At 40.2% G+C, this 23,071-nt stretch overlaps 1 protein-coding gene across 1 annotated transcript in view; it reads right to left on the reverse strand.

Moving 5' to 3' along the window:
- Positions 1 to 6,810: 6,810 nt before the first annotated feature.
- Positions 6,811 to 23,071, reverse strand: part of LOC308116394 (voltage-dependent calcium channel subunit alpha-2/delta-1) — a 68,577-nt gene continuing 52,316 nt past the window's right edge. Inside the window, exons 26-40 of the mRNA XM_080474566.1 lie at positions 22,138 to 22,219; positions 21,501 to 21,563; positions 20,806 to 20,909; positions 19,394 to 19,483; positions 19,239 to 19,306; positions 19,086 to 19,124; positions 18,414 to 18,485; positions 15,139 to 15,291; positions 14,806 to 14,858; positions 14,381 to 14,436; positions 14,121 to 14,250; positions 12,519 to 12,631; positions 11,192 to 11,274; positions 10,784 to 10,863; positions 6,811 to 8,889 (exon numbers count right to left, since the gene is read on the reverse strand). Of these exons, the coding sequence (XP_080330692.1) occupies positions 8,853 to 8,889; positions 10,784 to 10,863; positions 11,192 to 11,274; positions 12,519 to 12,631; positions 14,121 to 14,250; positions 14,381 to 14,436; positions 14,806 to 14,858; positions 15,139 to 15,291; positions 18,414 to 18,485; positions 19,086 to 19,124; positions 19,239 to 19,306; positions 19,394 to 19,483; positions 20,806 to 20,909; positions 21,501 to 21,563; positions 22,138 to 22,219 (1,223 nt within the window). The 3' untranslated portion in view covers positions 6,811 to 8,852. The remainder of the gene's footprint in view (positions 8,890 to 10,783; positions 10,864 to 11,191; positions 11,275 to 12,518; positions 12,632 to 14,120; positions 14,251 to 14,380; positions 14,437 to 14,805; positions 14,859 to 15,138; positions 15,292 to 18,413; positions 18,486 to 19,085; positions 19,125 to 19,238; positions 19,307 to 19,393; positions 19,484 to 20,805; positions 20,910 to 21,500; positions 21,564 to 22,137; positions 22,220 to 23,071) is intronic.

Genomic DNA, 23,071 nt, shown 5'->3' on the forward strand with positions numbered 1-23,071 from the left:
ATAATCAAACATACACTTCCATAATTCACGTCATAGCAAAATTGTACAAAATGATTTGTTGGAATTTGGACTTAAAAAGCTGATTATAGAATCAAGAAAAGTCAAGTACAGTGAAGTATCATAAAGGCTTTTTTTCTGTCCAATACCACAAACAGAAGTATACATGCTTTAAAGAGTGGGATGAAGATTATAATCACATTTTTATAAATACCCTTTATAGCTTTATAGAACCATTTTTTTTCTTTAAATGTTGCGCAAAGTTTCATTTACTTCTTCAGGCAGTAGGTCTGCAAGACCCCGTTTTTTCTTTTCCTTTCACTGATTTTATATTAAAAATAGAGGTTAGTAGGATCTTTATCACCTGCGTGTTTGATAATCCAAATGACTCGTTTCTCTTTATACTCTGCACAGCCCAAACTATATAGTTTGGGCTGTGCAGAGGTATATTGGTGAATCTTTTTATAGCTGGAGTTTGCATGTTTTTCATGTATGTGTGTTTCCTCCCACATGTTGGGGGGTTTATGTGGTAACTCGATACTCCTCAAATAGGTGTGAGTGTGTAATTGGCTGGTTTTTTTTGCATTTTCCCTGTGATAGACCGGACTGCCTATAGTCAGCTGTGATTGGCTCAGCCCATCATGACTCTGAGTTGAATAAAGCTGTATGGAAGACAGATGGATGGGTGGATATATCGCTTGGAATTGTGAAGAATAACACACAAAAGGCTTGAAAGATTAATATTTGTTTGCAGGAAACATTAAAACATTCCACAGTTTGAAGTAAATAATCGTTAAACTGTATAACTTTGGATTTCCTATTATGTTGAAATTTTTTAAGCTTGAAAAGATAATTCCTGCATATCATACATGTACTAAACATTATATATCCACAGAACATATTTTGTGAGCACAGTCCTTGTTCTGGCTTTTGTCCGTCCCTGCTCCTGTGTTTATGGGTGTTGATGTGAATATTTGAGACCGACCCTCGGGAACAATTCATGAAGAAAATGGCCCGACGAGTTTGTATATCCACACAAACCATAATGTTTAAAGGACACATCCTTTTGCATGGTGGAAAAAAAAAAGTGTCATACAAACACATCAACATCCCACACACACCCTATTGTGCCGACCCCTTTGACAGCATATGTCAGCCACTATAAATTGCAACAAACTGGGAAATACACACAAATAGGTCACATTTCCATACACAAACTTTCTTGAAAAGAATGACTATTTTGTCTTGCGTTACGAATGTTTATGCGAAACAACCTTCCGGCACCTGCATTCCTCTGTGAGACTTGTTAATTAGAGATTGAACTCCCAAAAAATTTAAATATATACATTGAAACATATTATTAACTAGACACAATCTTAAACTCATTGTGTCTTAATGCAGGAGAGTGAAGTTTCAGAAGGAAACCGAATTCTCAAATTTGGGGAGAAAGACCAGACAAGTTATAAAGTCTGTCACCTCAAAATAAACAAACAAACAAACAAACAAAAAACAAACAAGCACAAGATGTTCATATCTACAGCTAAGATAGGAAACCAATCACTGTTTGACAACAAGAGGAAATGGGAGCGCAGGTCTTAAAATAGTGCTTGAATCTGTGTTTCCTCATTTCTTTCACATCTGCTAACAGTCAGCTTGTCTTGTCTGCTGTTATTGCTAATTTGTGCCCCCCCCCGCCCCCACCACCCACCACCCACCATCCACCCCCACCATCCACCCCTGTGTGACTCCAGAAGAAATTGAAACACACACTCATGGGAGGAAAGGTGGTCGGCAAAATTAAAGAAAAAGAAAAACAGTCACTCTGTTGCAGCAGGTACATTTCATCCAGCATGCGTCCGTGTCAGACCTCATCCATGTAATTAACATGTTGATGGTTAACATGGCATGAAGCAGGCGGGACCCCAACCCCCCCCCCCCCCCCCCCCCCCAACACACACACACACACACACACACACAAACACACATTGGGAGGTTTCCTTTGCTGCCTAAGTGCGACGGCTCCTTCCTTCTTTGTCGGTGTCGGAACTCTTTTCCTTTAATTACATTCTTTTTAATTAAAATCTGGACTTTCTGTCTCAATTTTGTTGTTCCTTTGTGTGGAAATCTCACTTCATGCTTTTGGCTGAAGGTTTAAGCCTGCTGGCATGATATAAAATAGGATAATCCAGATGCTTAGTGGTGCGTGGTGAATGACAATCTGAATATCTGAGGAGCTGCAGACTTTTGCACACCATTAAAATTGAGAGAACATACCGCACAACACGAACAAAACATTTGCTTTTTTGCAAAGACAGCTGTCGAACATCACTAATGATTGATAAATGATTCCAGAAACCAAATGATTTCCTCTCCAAGAGTGAATCCCAGAGTGATAACAATAGCAAGAGAAAGCATAAACATAAAAAGCAAGGATGACTCCATTAATATGGATGAATGTTTAATAATTCATAAACCACTAATAATATAAACAGTCCGATATCCCCTTTGGTTAGTATCCTTCTTCCAGTACACTGCTCGACCAAACCTGTAGCTAAAGTGTAAAGTCCGCTCTCTCCTCAGATGTTTACAGACTGCTCTTACATGAAGGGAGGAGGCTGCATGTTGAATGTGCTTCAACGTGAACAACATTCAACATAAACCAATATCTTTACTTTCAAATGTCTAAGTCGGCATTTTATGCACTATCCATGTCTTCTTGTGAATGATTTGCAAATCTTTTCATGCATTATGTTTTTTTTTTTTTTTTTTAATTCTTATTCTCAGCACAAATAGATGAATCTAATAGGCTAATAAAATGTTTTGTGATCTGATCAGATACAGTACACAATACCTGAGGTTTCAGTACCGAGAGGGTCGGTCTGGTTCACTCATCTGGTTGCATCAGTTAGTTGGAGGTCAAAGAGAAGCATGTATATCGCTGATATTTTAAACTACAAGTTCCACACTGTTCGCAGCAGAACTCAACAACTTCCAACAGTGTGATCAATTTCGTGATAGTCATTGGTTACTAGCACAATGCAGGCAGGGTTACAGTAGTTCTCGGTTACAGCTTTCAAAGCAAAATTGTTTGATTCACATTTTCAATTCCAGCGTCATTCTCATCTACAGTATGTTCGGTAGGTCTTAAAAGTTTGTTTGGTACGTTGTTTTCTGCCTTCGTGCAGCCGGCCATGTCGAGACTTATTGAGAACAGGCGACACGTTTACAAAACACTTGAATGCACTTTTCCATTGTTCATGGTATTCGTGGCGATACATTTAACACAGTAGTTTGGAGTCATTCATGAATACTCTCCAATATTTAGGAAAAACACATTCCTGAATAGTGGTTACTGTTTCTGCACATGCGTCTTACAAACCTAACACCTCATGTTACCAGTTAATATATGTTAGGACACACACACACACACACACACACACACACACACACACACACACACACACACACACACACACACACACACACACACACACACACACACACACACACACACACACACACACACACAGAAAATCCACAAATCAAGACTCAATGTGGGCCCGACTGGAATGTGTCACTTTGAGTGTGTTCACCTGGACAGACTTTTCCAGTGTTACGCCCGCCAATCACCCAACACACACACACACACACACACACACACACACACACACACACACACACACACACACACACACACACACACACACACACACACACACACACACACACACACACACACAGAAAGAAATTGAGAGAAAAGGAGAAAAACAAAGGTAGTGCGAACAGACAAGTGTGTGGTCATGTTTATGGGTTTGGAAAAAACTGTGGCATTTCCTGATAACCTGTGCCAAGTGTGTGTTTGGTGTTCGTTCAGAACTTCAGTTTGTTGAACGCCACCTTTTTCTCTCTCTCAGCATTTGGCGAGTGCATTTTGAAGCTCTTTCTGGCTGATGTTGTTGCCAGGTTGGGTGGAGATTTGTTAGAACCGATGCCAGAAACTTTGCACGTTGAGAGGAAAACAGTTAAAGTTTATTTGAGATATTTTTCTTCTTTGGTTACAATTTTTTGACACTATCTGTATTCTCAATTTACTGCACATGAAACCCATTTGGTCTTCCTTAAGGACTCATCTGACAGTGTGAGATCCAAACCAGGGGGATAAGAGTGTGCCTGGCAAAGCAAAATCAGTCTTGAACAACACTGGCAATGTCTTTGTTTTATGTTTTTTTTGGAGATCTTTGAGTTCTTCTACAAAACCTTTGTGACCCCGATGCTGCTGCCTTGCTATGTTTGATGACGATGAAAAGTGTCTGACCCCTCTGTCACTGCTTGCAGGAAGTGTTATTTTTACATAGAGTAAAAACAACAAGGCCCATTAAAAAATTGTGCCTCTCATGTAAACCACATTATAATGGCCAGATTCAGGAAAGTTTATTCAGACATGGGTTGATTGCCCCGGGAGCATCATGACCCAGCAGCTGCTCAGAGCGTTGAAGCCGGAGACGAAGCCAGCGGGTGTCACTGAGTTGCAATACTCTTCCAAAAATAGCCTTCTGCCGTAAAAAGTCTGCGTAAATGGACTCTATATTACCGTCACAATAATGTTAATGAACTTTAGAGGAGTTCACTAATGACATGCTGATCCAGGCAGATCCAGTCACGGGTCATGGTGTTGATGCAGCATCAATCTCATGTGTCACTTCCTGCAATTAGTGGAACAAACCCAAAAAGCCACTCTCAGACTTTAACTTGACCACAGATGAGTCACACAGTTCCAGCTTTAATGGCTTTTAGAATGGGTGAAATGCACCCTCTTAGGAAACCCAACACTAATGGTGTTCTGCACAAATAGGTGCAAGAAAGTGGGAAAAAAACAAAACAAACAGCCGAAAAATGTTTACTGACAAATACCTCTATCAGTTAATAAAGTTCAAACAGTCACATTAACGTCACGCAGACTTTGATGTTCGGCCACCCGCTTTCCATTTTCACTCTCAACTTTTTCTTTGATTAACATTTTAGTTAACCTTATTGTGAAGATTTATTTTAGTTAACCTTATTGTGAAGATTCCTTCCCTTTGAGTTGTGAAGTGTGTCGTATGAACATTTTTGCTGTGCTGGTCTGTTCCGTTATTCCAAAACATTTACAACTGAGGAATGTTAAACATACAAGGCGGGCAATAAATAAACTTTTAAACTTGATTTTCTTTATCCAAACTAAACATGTTTAAAATATAGATTATTTTTTTTTTCTTTTTTAGGTCTTTAGTTTAACCACTCAAGGTTTTGTCTCATGAGAAACTTCAAATTACAAATTGAAAAGAGATGTAAAACGTGTCTCTGTTTTTTTTCCCCTGCGTCTGTAACTTCTTAAGCCAGGCATGTTAAAGGGTATGACCTCCTACCTTTTTACAAGAGTATCTCATTACAACCTCCTTTCTAGACTACTGCTATGGAGTAGACCTCCCAGCCTGACACATCTCCAAGAAAAACAAACATTTTTATACTTGCCACTTCAAGCTGTGGCCAAACTGATTCTTAGATTACCATCAGATAAACACAAATACCAGCGAGTTAAGTGTACATCAGGAACTACAGCACCTTCAACTCTGGGGTTGGCATCTGGCTTTCCACTGCCTCGGCAGGTAGGCGGTACCAGAACTGTCCGTGTCAATAATGTTAGAAACACACAGGGCTCACTGAGGCCCTTTATGCTCTACTGTTTGTCATTGCTTTCATTTGAAAGCGGCTTCTATTGTCCTCACTCAGCGAGTCGTGTGAAAATGCATTTATGTGTTTATGGCTGCTTATAACTCGGAAAATAACTACTGTGTTTTTTTCAAAAGATATTTTTTTAGATCAAATACAGCCCAGTTTCAAGTGGGAGCTGTAACGACGGTATTGTATCATATAAATAACACATCCAGTGCTTTCATTTTTTGTGGGAAAAAAGGTACCCATACATTTTGGAAAATGCTACACAATGAAAAATGAACTCCCCCTGGTTCAAAGTCCAGTGACATGTTCAAAACACCAAAGTGTTCCTCTTCACACTCTTGGCAAAGGTTCTCAAAACACATGATTTCTGCAGCTTTCAGCACGAACATTTTCACAAATTCAACCTTCGCAGTACGGCTACGATGCCAATGCTGCGTCAATAGCAATAAGGTAGTGAGTATTTATTTCAACAATAATAAACTATCTGCTTGAGTTTCTGTGCTGCGTTATGTCCAACATGTTTATGAAAGCAGTGTGATCGCCAGTGTTTTCTCTGGATTTGTTACACGTTGCAGAGGCCCGTTGTACGTTTGACGTCCTTGATGTGAACAATCTACAAAAAAATAGGTGCAAATTTAATTGCCCCCCCCCCAAACCCTTTAAACAATTTACACATTTACATTTTGCAGTAAGCAGATTATGAACTACAGATAGTAAATCTACAACCCTTGTAAATGTAGTGTGAGCACCTCTGCATTCCTGAAATAATAGGTACGCACTGTTCAGTTTCCACACAAATCCCACTCATCACGGATGCCAGATAGGGTCAGAAATACAGCGTGTAAGAAATGTTCAAGTGGTAAAGTCAGAATTTCAGATCAGCAGAGAAAATAAAGGAATATGTAAAGCACAATCTGACAAAGCAACCGTCCTCCTCACACCTTTTCTTTCAAACACCAAGAGACGCAGTGAAGCACAGATGCTTTTTCCTCTTTCCAGCAGCTGTATCTTTCATCAGGAAGGATGACATTTTCTGGTTCCCAGCGGAGCGAATGCAGCTGGCCACATGCGAGTGAATGAAACAACCTCAGGCCATAACAATACAACACTTTTATTGTGAATATACTATATTTGCACAATAATCAACACCATATTATAAACATTTTTTTTTCTTTTCTCTGGTTTTCTCTTTTTTACAGTAAATAGTATTAGTGTACAAATGTATACAAAATTTATTCAGGCTAGTGAAGTTTCACAAAAGAGTATTCCATGTACGGTATTAAAGCACAATCAGATATTGGGAGGGACACGCACATGCCTGCAGATGGACACGGGACCCTCGGAGGATAACACAAGTCAACACACAACTTTGATAGACAGCATAACCTGATCACTCAACATCAGCACGTCACCATGAAGGCGAGGTGGAGAGAACTCAACGTTTAGATTTGAAACAACTAGAAAAGAAAAATAAACTTTAAAATATGTGCAATCTTTATGTGATATGATGAAATAAGGCAATGCAAAGTTCCCATTGGTGGTGGTAGTGTTGTCAAGAGTTCTCTCCAGCAGGCCCTGATGCTGATCATTGGCATAGACAGTGTTCAAACACAGAACAAGCTCATCCCATGACATTGCAGCATTTGGACGCCGAGCCTTCAGCGTCTGCTTCACAGCACTTATTGAGCAACACAAAGAGGAAACAAGCATAAAGGAAGGAGGAGAACAGCACGGAGAAGGAAACAAAGAAACAGTCATTTTGATATGCTGATCTCATTCACAAGTCATTTTGGCTCCTGAGTCTGGTGAACCAGAAAGGGAACAGAAGCAAGATTAACGGAGAGAGGTGTTGGAACACAAGCTCAAGTCTGGTCTGGGATTGTTTTGACCAGAAAGTAAAATAATATTCCTCTCCCATAATTAACTTACAGGTTGTTTCTACTGTTGTTTGGGCCACACAGATCAGGAAAAGCTCCAGCAGATTTGGCCCATTTCTTAACATAAAACTGCACAGGCGACCCTCTCTGCCAGACTGCAGCAAGCGATAACACAGAAGCACAACACAACTCTGATGCATTTGCCTCATTCAGATACCAGACTGTTTGAGCTACTATGTAGGCACTGGGAATTAGATGCATCAAACTCAAGACAACCACAGCTGTCAGTCCAAGTGCAAACACAATTGTAATATTCAAATAGGTTTGTCACATTGGGTGCACCCTGACCTCACTCTTCTACCAGTGAGATATTTATCTATTTATCTGGCTATCGTCATCACTTGAATACAGACCCACCCACATTGGAGAAATGTCTGAAAATAAACTGGCCTGAAGAATCTCTGCAGTAGGTCTATGTGTAACTCTGGCCCCCGATACTCTGTGAAGCTTTGGTGTCAAAAAATTGGTGTTGTCTTTAACTCTGTACTGAGCACATGCTGCTACAATACAACACCGAGTCAGTCACAAAATGCTAGTCGATTCTGAGTACAAAAGATGAAATAGATAGATAGGTAAGGTACATTAAAAACACTAAAACCAAGGGGGTATTCCTCATAGTTGCACTGGTTTGCCGAACTCAACAATCATTACCGCATAATGATTCATACGCAATATAAATAAGCAACAAACAATATTGACAACGACACAAATCAGTGCTGTCAGTGAACATACATCCTTTGATTGATGTTTAGTTGGCATAGTGGGATAACTCATCAACCTCCACCAAATACATCAGAAAAAACAAATGAGGCAGAATTAAAGGGTTTGGTTAGCTCTTACTCTTGCACCATAGGAGAGTATTGAGGAGTACATTATAGGAGTGAGTGCAGCTGAGCACAAGAAACGTGTCTCTATGTTTGGAAATTGGTGAGGAGGGAATGAATGAGCACCCTTTGGCATTGGAGAATGAAGATGTCGATACTGGTTGTCACAAAAAGAAACGTCTTTTTTTTTGTTTATGGCAGATAGTCTGCACACATCCTGCATGGTGTCACTTTTATTGTCTTCTGTGAAATCAAATGAGCATGATTGTGTTTGTGTGTAAGTGTGTTTGTATCTGTAGGCGTCATGAGTGTTGTAGGGATGTGAGGAGCCACATCAGCAGCAGTTGGAGACTGAACACTGGCCAAAGGCTCGGCCTCAGAAAAGTCCCTGCTCCACAATCAGAATCATCCTCCTGTCAAAAAAACCCAAAACAAAACAGGTGACAGAACATTAGATAAAGTTTTCTTTAACATGCAATACCGCTTTTCAGCAAATGCACACACTGGTGTTACAAACACTGTCCAGTTCATGATAGCACTTTATGTTACTGTAAAATATTTTATATGAATGTTCCCAAATAAATCACATATTTAAGATTTGATTTCACCCACAAGTCGTTTTACTTTTTCCGCATATGTGTGTATGCCTCTTCTTTTTTTTTTTTTTTTCTTTTTTAATTTGATGGGAGTATTCAGGATATCCGTGCATGTCACAAGCCTTGAAGAAAGAGGTGGGACTCCTCTGTATTCAAAGGACAGGAAAGCCATGTGGAGCTTCCTCTGTTTACTCTAGTGACAAAATGAACTGGCCAGGACACACACTGTCCTGCTCGGAGGGGCTCAGCCAAATGTAACGGGATAGCTGGACATAGGAAAAGGGATACAACCCATTTTTACTCTGTCCATTCACTTCCTCAGATACCCCTGCCCTCCCCTTGGCTTCCCAGCTTGGCCTCCTCATTATATAAACATGCAGGCGCATGAATCGGTGGCCTGTTATGTGTATGATGTACAGCTTCACAACACAATGAAAGGCCGAGTTCACCGAGATATGGGAAATATTTCTTCTTTCCAAATATTTAGATGGCTTTTTAATTGTTCAAAGCTGGGTGGGTGGTGTTGCACTGTTCTCACATAAGAGTTAGTCACTTTCTTTTTTTTGCTTTAGTAATACACCTCGAGAGGTACAATACAGTAAGTAATGAGTTCAGCTGATCTCTATGATCTGTGCATGCTATTCCCTCTAAGTTCTCTATAAAGACTTTCATTAAAGACATAATTAAATAATTAAATACTGCAGGCTAATGACACAAGTGTGTTAATACAAAACCTTGACTAGTATTTTCACTTTTTGTTTTCAAGGCCATTTTTGACTTAAACATTCTATATTGTATAAAGCATATATAAAAACCAGCACAAATCAAAATGTACACAAAACAGTGCTTGAAGATAATTCTATGTGAATCAGTTAAACTACAGTAAAATCCTCAAGATTTAGGCAGAGTTTAACTGACTGGGACCTGTTGGAGGATGAAGTTTACAGACAACAATTTTAAATAAAATATTCAATGAAAATTATGACATGCAAAAAGCTGTAAAAATATTTTTCTTTTTCTTAACATTATCTTTAACAGGAAATGTTCTGTTCAGTGAATAAAGTGAAGAATAAATTCAATAATATTGATTGCACCACACATCCATACTGCTCTGATTTCTCCTGTTTCATTTGTAAATAAAAACTCTAACCCTGACCCTAATTTGCACTACTCTTTTCACACTGTACATACAGTATGTTTTAAAAATTGCAGTCCTCGTTTACCATTTTACGTTTACTCTTTGTATATATGCTATTTCAATTTTGATTTTGGCATTCTCTGTGTACAGCAGAGTAAGAACATCATTGTGTGGGGAAACATCTTTTCATGAACACATGACAATAGAACTCGGGACTTGATAAATGCTGCTTTCAAGTTGCCGCCTGTGCTGGAAATTCCTTCCTTAGATTAGCGTCACTCTCCTCGGAAAAGTTGAATTGTAGCATTCCATATATAATCATCTTGCAGAGCTCAAGATATTAAAATGGATGTACAACTTCTATGTGCTGTAAAAAAGACCAATAACACATTTTCCATGCTAACATGTCACACTGCATGCAGCCATCATGCAAGTTTGAGTTGAGACCCGGGACGCCACCCTGAGGAGGAGTTGGTTCTTTAATATAGTTTGTATTTCTGGGCCCCGAGGCAGCTGGAAAGCAGCATAGCATGTCAGTGATCAATTTGCATGAGTCTGTGTGATGACACTGACCCTGACGTCAGAGCCAGAAACAACACGAAAGGTGTGGCGCTCAGACAAGAACTCCTGCTGATTGGGCACAAGGGCTCATCCTACCAGACAAGAGTGGCAGCCAACAGGATGCAGAGTAATGAAACAGGACAGAAAGACAAGTGTGGACACAAAACAAGAGGGAGAAAAGCAAATGAGTGAGCACTCCAAATTCATGGAAATGAAAAGAACAACAAACTGATAAGTGAAGAAAATGAAAATAAAACAGACTGTTGAAACAGGTGGTTGATGGTGCTTTGAGTCAGTGTAGAAAGCAAAAGGCTGATGAGAACCAGACAGAACGGACACTGGCCAAATATGTATTCCAACCAACAGAGCTGGTTCCAGCAATATGCTCTGCACAAAGGCACATGTGTGATTGCGTCTTACGTTTTCATTGTTGTCAAAACACACGTCCGGCCCTTTGCGGTATCTGGGGTTCTGAGCCAACTCGCATGGATTTGGACCTTCAGCTGAACAGACGCTCAGAAAAACAATATGATTCACTACTTGCGGTGTGCATTTAACCATTTTCTACAAAAATGAAATGATTAGATGATTGGTTTTCTCTGTAGCTCATCATTTGACCCAGATAGTCATTCATTTCTTTAACTTCTAACCTCTTAAAAACTGTTTTGCAAAGTGCTTTGACAGAGAAGAAATTAAAAACATAATTACATTCATAGTGGGATTATCGGGATGAATAATCAGATAAATAAAGACTTAAAAATAGCGCAGTTGAAAAGCAAAGCTGTGAAATTTTGTTTTAAAGAAGCTTTTTTAAAGAAGGTACATATTCAGACAGAATTATCAGAAGGTTGTTCTGGTGTTGACGGGCCAATTTTTTTTGTCTGTTTCCACAATATTGGTACTTAATATGGAACAACAGTGTTGGAGCTAGTGATAATGTGATTGTGATACTAATAACCTAACACTATTCTTATCAATACATTCAAAAAGGACTCCTTTGTGGATACATTGTGAGAGTGGGTCATCTTCCTATCTAAAGGCTTGTCGTTCCTTGTCTGTGAGGGAAAGTGTTTTTTGGGGAAGACACCTAACCAGAAGTTTCTCCAAATGGGGTGCGGGTACCCTGCATGAAGCCTTCACCAGTGACATGTGATTGGGTGTGTGAATGGGCTAATGACACTGATCCTGTCAATTGCATTAAGCATGCTGAAATAGTGAAATGAGCTACAAGTAAAACCTGTCCACCAAAGTTCGAAACAAATTCTAGATTTTTTGGTGTAAATATTAGGGGGTATCATCTTGTGACTGAATGAGTTTTGGAGTGGTGGTGTTAATAGTAGCAACTGGAGGCCCCTGACCTGAACCCACGGGGACGTCAGATGATGACACCTTTACTGTTACATCTGCGAGAACCTCGATTTAAGGCACATCTGTCAAACACGTATATACACATACGCGCTAACGTGCCACGGCTCTTAACTTTAATTCGTCTTGATGGCAGCCTGTAGCCCAGATGAAGTTAAACAAAGAAATCTAGTCTGGGAGTAACGTGAGACCAGGTTCATATGCTGTGCACCTGGTTTACTGTTCACCCATGAACATTCAGGGGGGGACCTACTGCAGAGTCCTTATGTGTGTGTCCTTGTATTGACAGTTTAAAGATCCCGAGTCACTCCAGTGATGGATGGAGGGGTTGGAGGAAGTGTAACGCTTTGATTTGTTTTTCGGGAGTTGATTGAAAGGATACAGGGTTGTTCAGCCTGTCGTAGCGGTCTGGGGTCACACGACAAACACGTCGCTTTGGCATCAGTGATCAGAAACACGAGGTTGGTGTTTGGCAGCTTCTCAGCACGGTACATCCTGGAAAGCACGCAGAGCCACGCACACATCAACCCAACTAGACTGGATTCACACAGCCTGTGAGATACCTGTGGTGTTGGGTTATCATGCAGCTCCAATTTACATGCGGTAATAAATCCAACACTTCAGCCATCTGCATTAACATATAAATCATACAGTACATTTTGCATTGGCTTGCAGGTATATGTGGAAATGTGCACATAAATAAACACTGACAATAGTTCCCTCCCCTCAGGATTGGATTTTTTCTGTGGAAGTCATTAAAGCTTGTATATCGGCAGTTGTTAAATTTGGGAAGTAAAGCTTCAGTCACTTGGGGCTCATAACAACCAGTAATTACAGCCATATTTAACCTTCTCAGATGGCCCAAAATTCGAAAAAAAAAAAAGCAGGTTCGAGCAAAGTAAATATGCAATGGCCCGTGAATGTGAATTACCGAGTTTGAAGTACAGCCAATGAAGGAAGGAAGAAAAAGAAACAGATAAAAGAGCTTTTGTGCTTCCCTCTACGATTCCGGGCATTGACAGATCAAGGTAATCTGTGTCTGATCTAAACTCATCTGAAAGCAGCTGCCTGAAATCAGGCTGTATGACGAAGACAGGCCAGAAAACTAATGCGTTTCTGGACCAATACACACAGGAGGATGTCCTGTAAAATGGTGCAATAACAAGATGACTAAACTTTAATAAGATGACAGATCATAAGACTGGATAGGGCCAATGATCTAAAAGCATTCACTTTGTGCGCACATGCAATACATTCAAATAAACAAATTTAGATGGAATGGATTTATCTTTATTTTTATGTTTATTTCATCTCTCTTTTATTACAGACTTTCTTGCAAGTATACGGCATTTATTTCTTGAGGAGCAGCTAACGTGTGTGTCAGTATGTGTAACATTTTGAATGTGAAGAAAGGGCATAAAATAATGCAACAAATGAGAAAAGAATATAAAAACATGATAGGATCTTTTCAGAATGCAAGAATCAGGATTTAATTGAGAAAAAAAAAAAAAAAGGAAATCCGTCAGTAACCTTTCCCTAGTTTCAGGCTCCTTGTCTTACCCTGGTGTCTGATTGCTGTTTCCTGCCCTGATGTGTTTTACCGGTGGCAGAGTGTGTGTTTGTGTTCACCTGGTGACAGCAGTATATAATGGGCCTCTGTTGTGTATATTGTTTATGGTTCATCTGTTTTGCTGCGATCCTTGTGTCTCTGTGTTGCTGTGTCTGCTACATTGCTTTGTAAGTTTAGTTCCTTGGTTAAGTTTGGGTTTTTTTTGGACTTTTTGCCTCAATGTCTCTGCTGGTAAGGTTATGTCCTAGATGTTAAAGGTTTAAGTGTAAATATGTTGAGTGCAACTGATCCTGATGCTGACGATGATACATGTACTCAGCATTGTTTTAGAAATACTCTATGAGGACGAGTAAAGGATAGAGCCTCATGTGTTTGAATTGATATTCCTTATTTAAGCGTACAATGAAGACATACCTGGAACAGTTTCCACAGTCCAGCACACCTGAGTAGGATCTTTCATTGTTGTCAAAGAAATACTGAGTCTGCTCTGTGATACAGCTCTCCTTAAACATGGCATCTGGAATGTCTTCATCGGCTGACTCCGCTGGAAAAAAAGAAACAGCATTCACACTGGAAAGTTACGAAAAACTGTGACTTGCACACTGATGGGAATAAAACTAAAGACAAAGACGGTACTTGATAATCAAAATGATTTCAGAGAGCTTTGTCCTTACCCGCCTCGAGAAGGTCAGGGAACATGAAACTAAAGAATAGCTGCTGGAGTATCGACCTAGACGAAGAGAAAAAAACAAGATGAGTCACATGTATGAGTCAACAAACCTTCAGAAGATTTTGCTATAGTGAGAGCAACACACATATGTCTGGGGTTACAGGCGCTGATGTTGTAAACATCGGGGGGGCATCAGCTATTTTATCTTTTAAAAAACTGATTATATTGCAGATGGATTGTCATAAAGCACTGCAGTATAATGTTGCGTAACTGCCCTTGTCCTACATCAACCCAACCACCCAGCCTCATTACTCAACAATATGTCAGCTCCACTCCCAATACAAACTCCTACCTTAAAGTACAAGCATACTCCCACTCTGACACGCACGCACGTGCGCGCGCGCACACACAAACGACACAGATGCTCACCAGGCAGCACTGGAGGCCCACCAGCCAATACTGAGAAAGTCTGCAATGGTAGGCTGAAGTAGAATCCAGAGAAGAAATTCATGTAAGAAAACAATCTGACATTAAAACCTATGATGCTCAGAAAATGTATTTATGCATAAAGAATGTTCTTTTTTTTGTCTTTTCTTGTGAGGCTTTTTTTCTATTGCATATTATGACTGAAAATAGAAATCATCTGTAATACACAGTCATGGTATTACTGCCGGATCAAAAAACAAAAATGTGCAAACAATTAAAAAAAAAAAAAAAAAAAAAAGCTCAGACAGTGACAACAGAATGAAAGAATAAGCGAACCACAAAGACGGAGCGGGGTCCTGCTGCGGCCTTGCTGTCTTTCTCTGGGTCACAGACTGACTGGTAGTCATAGGTCTTGTTGAAGGAGTACAGGGAGGTATTGACCAGGTTTATCATCAGCACGGGGTCCACTTCACCGAAGAACTGACCTATCTAGATAGGATCAAAGACACATGCAAAATAGTGACAAAAAAGAGAATGAGCACCAATAAATTATAGCATATTTTGGCTGCATTCAACAAACCAAAACAAGAGAAAACAAAAAAAAAGGGGGAGGGAAGAATTTATCCTCACTCTAGTCAATGTGTCTTCTTAATGATTTTTACGATATTGAGGGATAACATGTATATATCTGCGTAGTAAGACAGCTACTTCACCAACAGAGCTGTCATGTCTCATGCCTTGAGCAGATTACTCTATTAACTCTAAACTCACACCACTTTGTCACAGTAATGCTTGGTTGAATGCCAGATTTCCTGAAAACAACCTGCTCTCATGAGAAATCGCACCCTAAATATAGACAACTTTTCACCAACATAACTAAATATCATGAGACTTAAAGTAATCAAAGCAAGTACACCTTTTAATGGACTGTTTACAGCTTGTGAGCTGCTCAATTTAACACCCAAAATCACTTTTACAATCTTTACTCAAATGATTCCTCCCCAACTCATGGAGTAAATTAATCCTAATTTTAATTTAGTCCAATATAACGAGATGAATGATTTCTGTTAACTTACAAACACAATCATCCAGGCAAGAAGTGCAGTGAGAGGTTGTTTCCTTCCCAAAACACTCATGCTCACAGTTTATCAAGGTACTCGGAGGGTAGGTTGTTCGAAAATCTTTGGAGAATTTTTCACAGGACATATTTGCTGTGGATTTAGCCAGCCTCAATGTCATCTGTCTCTTGGTGTTATCCCGGATAGACTCAGTGATGTTCAGATCAGATCTCTGTAGGAGGCATGCCATCTGTTGGAGGGCTCATTGTTTTTTTTTTTCCTTTTCTTGTGGCTGAATCCAGTTCTTTATGACTTTGGCAGTATGTGAAGGATTGTTATGCAGGCAAATTAATGTGGAAGTAATCAAACGTTTATGTGATGTTGCTGTGTATAACACCTGTAGATTTGAAATAATACCGTACTTTAAGATAACTTGTACACTGCTCATAAGAATGACGAGGCTGAATCATCGCTTTTTAAATCGCTTTAATCATCACACTTTTACAAGTGCTATTTAAGTGCATATGAATGACTTGGAAACGTAACAAATTATGTTGAAGAAGCCTCCAAGTGTAATTATTTCCAGAAAATAAAGAAAACTCCTGATGTTTTCCCTACTTCAACAATTAACCAATGACATTTTCTGTAAGTCTTTTAGATGACTGAAAACCTTTAAAAGGTAAATGGACTTCACCTATATAGGGCTTTCAACTGTGTGAGCAGTCCCAAAGCGCTTTACATAGTTCATCACATTCACCCATTCACACACCAATGGAGGCTGCGGCCATGTAAGGCACTTTCACTCCAATGGGAGCAGTTTGGGGTTAAGTGTCTTGCTCAAGGACACTTCCCCATGTAGACAGGTGGGACTCGAACCTGCAACCTTCAGATTGGCAACGGACCCCCCAAAAGTGAAGAAAGTTTTGCGGATACACTCGTCGTGTAAATGGGGCCGAAATGTCATTACTTTGTAAAATGATTACATATCTGCATATCTACTTATCTACATATCTGCATGTTTACATATCTATGACTTCCCAGAGATGGACTTTTAGAACATCACATGTTGATTTATTGTTAGGTTACACAAAAATGGCAGTAAAAAGACTAGAATTCTCTTGAGTCAACGGTCTACAAATGTCGCATACAAAGGTATATCACTCAATAAATGTGGCCTCCAATCCCAGTGGATAAGGAAATCACTCTCGGTGCCCTGGTCTGAAATAGGGAAGGCACGAAAGAGTGGTGTTTTATTTTATTATGTGTGTGTGTGTGTGTATGTACCTTTAGAATGAGGTTATTATCACATCAGGTTTTCTCTAGAAGCATTGAGAAACCTGAATCAAAGGGCCAATTAAAATTCATTGTATCAGCATTTTCCAGTGCACCAGTAGGTGCTGTATTACTGTATTACAATAGGGGCATCTAGAATAGAATAAAAACATTTTATTAATACCATAGGGAAATTCTTTTAACCAATGGATGTGGCTGCCATGCAAGGTACTCTATCTATCCTCAGGGAGCTGTTTGAGTTTCAGAGTCTTGCTCAAGGACACTTCAACATGTGGACTGAGAGAGATGAGGAATCAAACCTGCTCCAATCCGACTGAAAGTCCACCACTCAACCAACTGAGCCTCCACTAACCAATGGATGTGGCTGCCACATATCATTGTCCAACTGAGCCACGGATGCTTCCAAAGAGTTTCACTTGATGTATTCGAAACACAAAGCTACAAAGTAAAGAGGAGCATTGTGATCCTGATGAAGGGCTCTGAATATGAACATATATCTGGGCTAATAATATATCATTTAACAGCACTAGGAGTATAGAGAAGTTGTGCATCAACTTCCCAGACACCGGCTGTGTCACAGTACAAAAAAAGAGATAGGATTTATTCAAATGCCTGAAGACAAACTGCATGTCAGACATTGTGACGGTGGAACGGATCAAAGACAGCAGACGTCTAGTCTCGTCTGACATGAAATGTTTCCAAACCCAGTGTATATATCCTACCGGTGACAGACAGGGGCCGAAGGCAGCCTAAAATAAGTGGAGTAATTCAGCCAAACAGACGTCTCACATACACTGGGGACAAACTTCAGTACAACTTCCATGACGGACTAAAGCCCATCAGAGCCTTTCTCTTTGATCCTCCTCCAGTGGCCAGTGCTTCACTCGAGCAGATACATGAGTGTGCTGCTGTCCGACAGGAGCACAGCTCAGAGCAAACAGACCATCCTCATAACTTAGCTGAGTTGTATGTCCTTTATTTGACCTCTGCATGAAACTGATGAATTACTGTGACAAAGTTAAAAGGAGAGAGGGAGACAGACAGAGATGTAGAGAAGTAGAAATAAATGAAAATATAAAATACGACTGTTGGCACAGTCTTTCAGTTCACCTTTTCTAGTTATGTGACTACAGATGTTTTATTGAGTAATGATTTACATTTTTCTAAAAACTTGGAGGAAGAGAAGAAATAGTCGGCCCGAATAGAGACTGACACAAGAACACTATAATGTAATGATTTGCTAAACTGCTGATAACTCACCAGGGCAATATACTCGTCTTGATTGGACATGAGAAGGAATCCTCCATCATCCAGTATTATGCAGTCTACGTGCTACAGGATAAAAAGACAGATAAGACAAAATTGGAACGTTTCCAAACAGTTAAAAAACAAAACTAATCAAACTTTTTAAGAAGAGATTCTAAATAAATGCTGAAAAGATTAAAACCATAATTCATTCTTATACTAACTGTCCTATTCATAAATGGTAAATGGACTTAATTAAGTGCATTTTCAGTGTTTTAGCGTTCACAGAGCTCTTTACACTGTTAGTCACATTCACCTATTCACAAACACACTCACACATCGGAGTGCTCACCCTCCATCCAGATTCAATGTCTTGCTTAAGGACACATTGACACATAAGCAGCGGAGGATGGGGACTCAAAATGATGACCCGCTCTGTCAGCTGAGCCACAGTCACCCCTCCTATTCTTGCAAACATAACCATATGTCGATAATTCTTATACCAACTTCGAGTCTGGAGCAGGGGCCACATTAATGTAACAGCTTGCCTGAATCTGTGGCTGATCCTGCAATCCATCCTAGGATCACTCGTGAATAAGACCCCAAGATAGTCATCATAATGATGTGGTTAACTGACACATTCATGAAAAATTTAAGCAAATTGAAGCAGATTTTATTTTGTGGTACCTTATCATTCTTTAAACAGCCACAGATTTCATCCTTGCACTAAAAAAAAAGCAAAAGAAAAAGGGACAACAAGTGATTACTGTACAAAAATTGGGAAGAAACATTAGAAACTCGACAAATGAACTTTTCTATCACTTTTCTAACACAACTTACATTCAGTTTTAAGGTTGCGTTTATGAAACTGTTCATCCAGAATGAGACATTGAGTTTCACTCCCACCACTACAAAAGAAACCACAGAACAGGCAGATATCTGTTTATTGATGTCGCATCACAAAGCGGTATCAGTGTGGTGTTTGTGAGACTGACCTGCTGGTTTGAGTGTGACTTCATCCACGATAAGGTTCACCGCTTTGCTCACTAGAATACCCGACTCAGACACAGGCTCCCTGCCCTCTGCTGCAATGAAGAATGGGAAGACAAACAATTGTAAACAGTTAAAAGAAGTTGGTTAGCTCAAGTCGGCATGGTTATGGGTTCAATTCACAGAAGGTTCATCAACCCATCGTCTATACCGCTTTATCAGACCAATTCTATCTCACGATGGGCAAAAGCAGAGTACACCTTGGATCAGTTGCCAGTCCATTACAGGGAAAAAACAAAGAAGCCCACAGAAAGGCTCAGCCTGGAATTGAACTCATGAGTCTTGCTATGAGACAAGAGTGTTAGCAACTACACCACCATGTTATAATCGATCCTTCTATCGTCTATATCACTTATATTCTGTGCAAAGTCGCGGGGTGCGGGGGCCAATCCAAGCCTACAAAGGGCAGAATACACATTGCACAGGTCGTCAGTTCATCACACAGAAACAGAAAACCACACACACACTCACATTCAATGGCATTAACGGCATTTAGGGTCACCAAATAACCTCACATGCCTGTCTCTGGACTGTGGGAGGACATCGGAGTACCCAGATGAAACCCAATGAACACATGACTATAACAGGCAAGCCCCACAAAGAAAGGCCCGGCTGGTAGTAGTTATGGCAGTGGAACCTGCACACCTCTGATCCCTTTTTAATCCTTGAGGCCACCGTTGCTCCACAGGTTCAATGGCTTGGAACTACAGCTCTTTTGCCTCTGTGTGGGTTACAGTGTTTTTATGAATAGAATACAGTATGCAACTTTATTCCCAGAGAGAGCTGGTATCAAGAACAGCTTCAATAGATGTATCCATACTGTTGTCTGACTTGCAATGCTGGTTAGGGTTAGACAATCTGGCTTTTCTAGTGAAATGGTGTAATTCTAACTGACAGTGTTAGTGTGTGTTCAAATGAGAAAGATCGCCGCTCCTTTTGGTCACTTTTAATGTTATTTTTAGCTGCTGTGAGGGTAAGAGCAGAGTCTGTGAAGGTAGGAGTTGTGTTAATCTACTCAAGTGTGCTGAGAGTCGCACGTTTGGCAACATTACAATGACGCTTGCCTGCCCTGATGTCTGTTAAAGAGATCAGTGGAGATGATAGGAAGTTGTACAGGGCAGGATGGACGGATGGAGGGAGGGAGGGAAGGGGGGTGGGGATGAGCCTTGAAAGACGCAGCGGGAAAAAGAGAGGGATGAAGAGAGTGATATCAGAGGCCTGAGACTCAGATTTTTGCCAGCAGGATTGGGATGACTTCCAAAAACAGAGAACAAAATAGGCGTGGTGCCAGACCACAGTGGGGATTGCCACGCAGAGGGACGAGCAGATACTTTCAAACAATCTCAGAAAAACTTACTGCCGAAAGTTGGAGCTGTGAAAATGTACATTTCATTATCCAGGGTCCTCTTGTAGAAGCTGGACTCGTATGTTTCAGAATTCTCATTCCACTCTTCCCCAGCACTGTAAACATAAATACAGTCAGATAATCTGCTCTATGAGCCACTGCAGGCATTTCTAACCAAATATAAGTGTTTGATATATCTGAGCAATTCATAATACTATGTTGCCTCAAATATAATTTGAGACAATAGAAGTCGTGACCAATAGAGATGACTTACAAAGATTAATTTAGATATTCCGTTTAATATGTCAATGTGGGGGGAAAAAAGGCATTTGTTTGAAGTGAGAAAGTTTTATTTTCTCAAAGAGAAACCCCAGAATGTATTTTAGGAAACTGTAGCAGAGAAAAAATTGAGGAAATTCAGCTTGGCTGCAGGATTTGTGGATTTGACCCGTGTCCTGTTCTGGCCTGGCACGCTCTGGGAGTTCAGCTCATAGAGTCTAATCCTACATGTTCTGGAAAATAACCCAATGGAGCAGGTGAGGAAGGCAGCCAAAAGTGCTCAACCTAAGAGTATTACAGCCCGTATCCATTTTCATCTCACATGATTATACCAGAAGATGTTTGGAAGAAAAAAAAAAGCTTGGCATACTGTTTCACAAAAGCGGCGTTAACACGAGCAGTGAAACAGAAGAAAGAGGGAAGAATACCTTCTTGGATAGACTCTTGTGATCCCTCCGTCTGTGGCTACAAACCTGGCCACTATCCCATCCCTGAGAAGATGAAAAACAAAGGCCAATCAACCATGAAAGCCAATCATGCCTAGGACAGGGGGGGAAAAAAAGTGTTTGTGAATTGTGAAACCAAGCTGCAGATGGGACACAAATTGCTTTGTGCCCAGTCACTTGTCTCCGAGTGGCCTAATGTTAAACAGATACCCTTCAGTGTGTGCAAATGTGAGTTCAGATTATTTCAGACAAGTGGGCATACCATAAAACGAACACACACTGATGTAATTATTTTATTTTCCTCTCGAAACATCACGTCTTGGCAGGACTGGGAATGGTTGGGTGTGATATGCATTTTGTACTTCACTTTCATCGTGTTTCATAAGTAAGATGTGATCAAATCATCCATAATAGAAAGAAATAAAACTGGCTCAGTTAGTCAATAAAGTTGTGGTGGATACAGCCATGGCAGTTCAGAGCAATGGAGCATAACTGCAACACAGAACTCTTTTAGAGGAAAATCATTTAGTTTTTAATGGAACTATGCGTATTTACATAAAGGCAGAGATGATCAAAATTTGGATTAAAACTGAGAGAAGCTGAGAGCTTTGGCACTCACACAGTCTGCTCGCTCCATACTTTAACCAGGTCAGCTGTCAGACCTGCATCCAAGATCAGCCGGCTCACAAGAGACACATTACCTATGGATCAAAGATGAGGCACGTTTTACTGATAGCAAATCTGATCACACAACAAAAAAAACATGCATTTTCACCGAATTATGATAATAAAAACAATGACTGTCTATTGTTTACAAATGTGGACAAAGATGCTCCTGGCTTGCATAAGAATGAGTGCTGCAGTGACCCCGGCACACAGATCTGTTTATTGGCCGGCTGCAGGAAAAAGATGAAGACTAGTGATCTGTTGGAGAAAAGTCAATGCCTGAAATGAAGTGGGTGTGTTGGCCAATTCGTTTCTCTGGATAAATGACCCGGAAAAAAAAAAGTTCTTATTAGCACGGGTCAGAAAATCATTCAGTTGGGAGTCATGAGGGCCCGTTATCTCTGCAGCAGGACAAAGCATTTTGGACTGGGTGCTGTAGTAATAAGTGCAGTTTAACCATGATTGTCAAGAAAAGTACTTTCAAACTCTCCACATAGTTTGAACCCATCATCTCGTCAGTGTCGTTGTTAAATTCTGTCTCGTCATAAAGACTCAACGAAATGCGTAAACAGCACTAATGGCAGGGCATATGACTTGACCTTGGGTTTAAATGAATCAAGGCTATCTTGATCCATTAGCTGGATTATAGCGGTAAGCCATATTAGAGGTGAGATCCATTAGATGATGACACATTATGAGTCACTGTATAGCGTGGCAGCATCGGGGGTTCCGGGAAGCTCAGTCGATCCTCCTGATGTCATCCCCAAACTAAGCTGATGACCAAATTCATGCTGTAACCTTCATATGGTGGTCATCACAATGACTTAACAGAAAAACACATCATGCAGTATATGCATTGAAAAACATTCACTCACTGTGGTACAAAT

The sequence above is a fragment of the Lipophrys pholis genome (genome assembly GCF_963383615.2).
Source record: "Lipophrys pholis genome assembly, chromosome: 11".
Lineage (NCBI taxonomy): Eukaryota > Metazoa > Chordata > Actinopteri > Blenniiformes > Blenniidae > Lipophrys > Lipophrys pholis.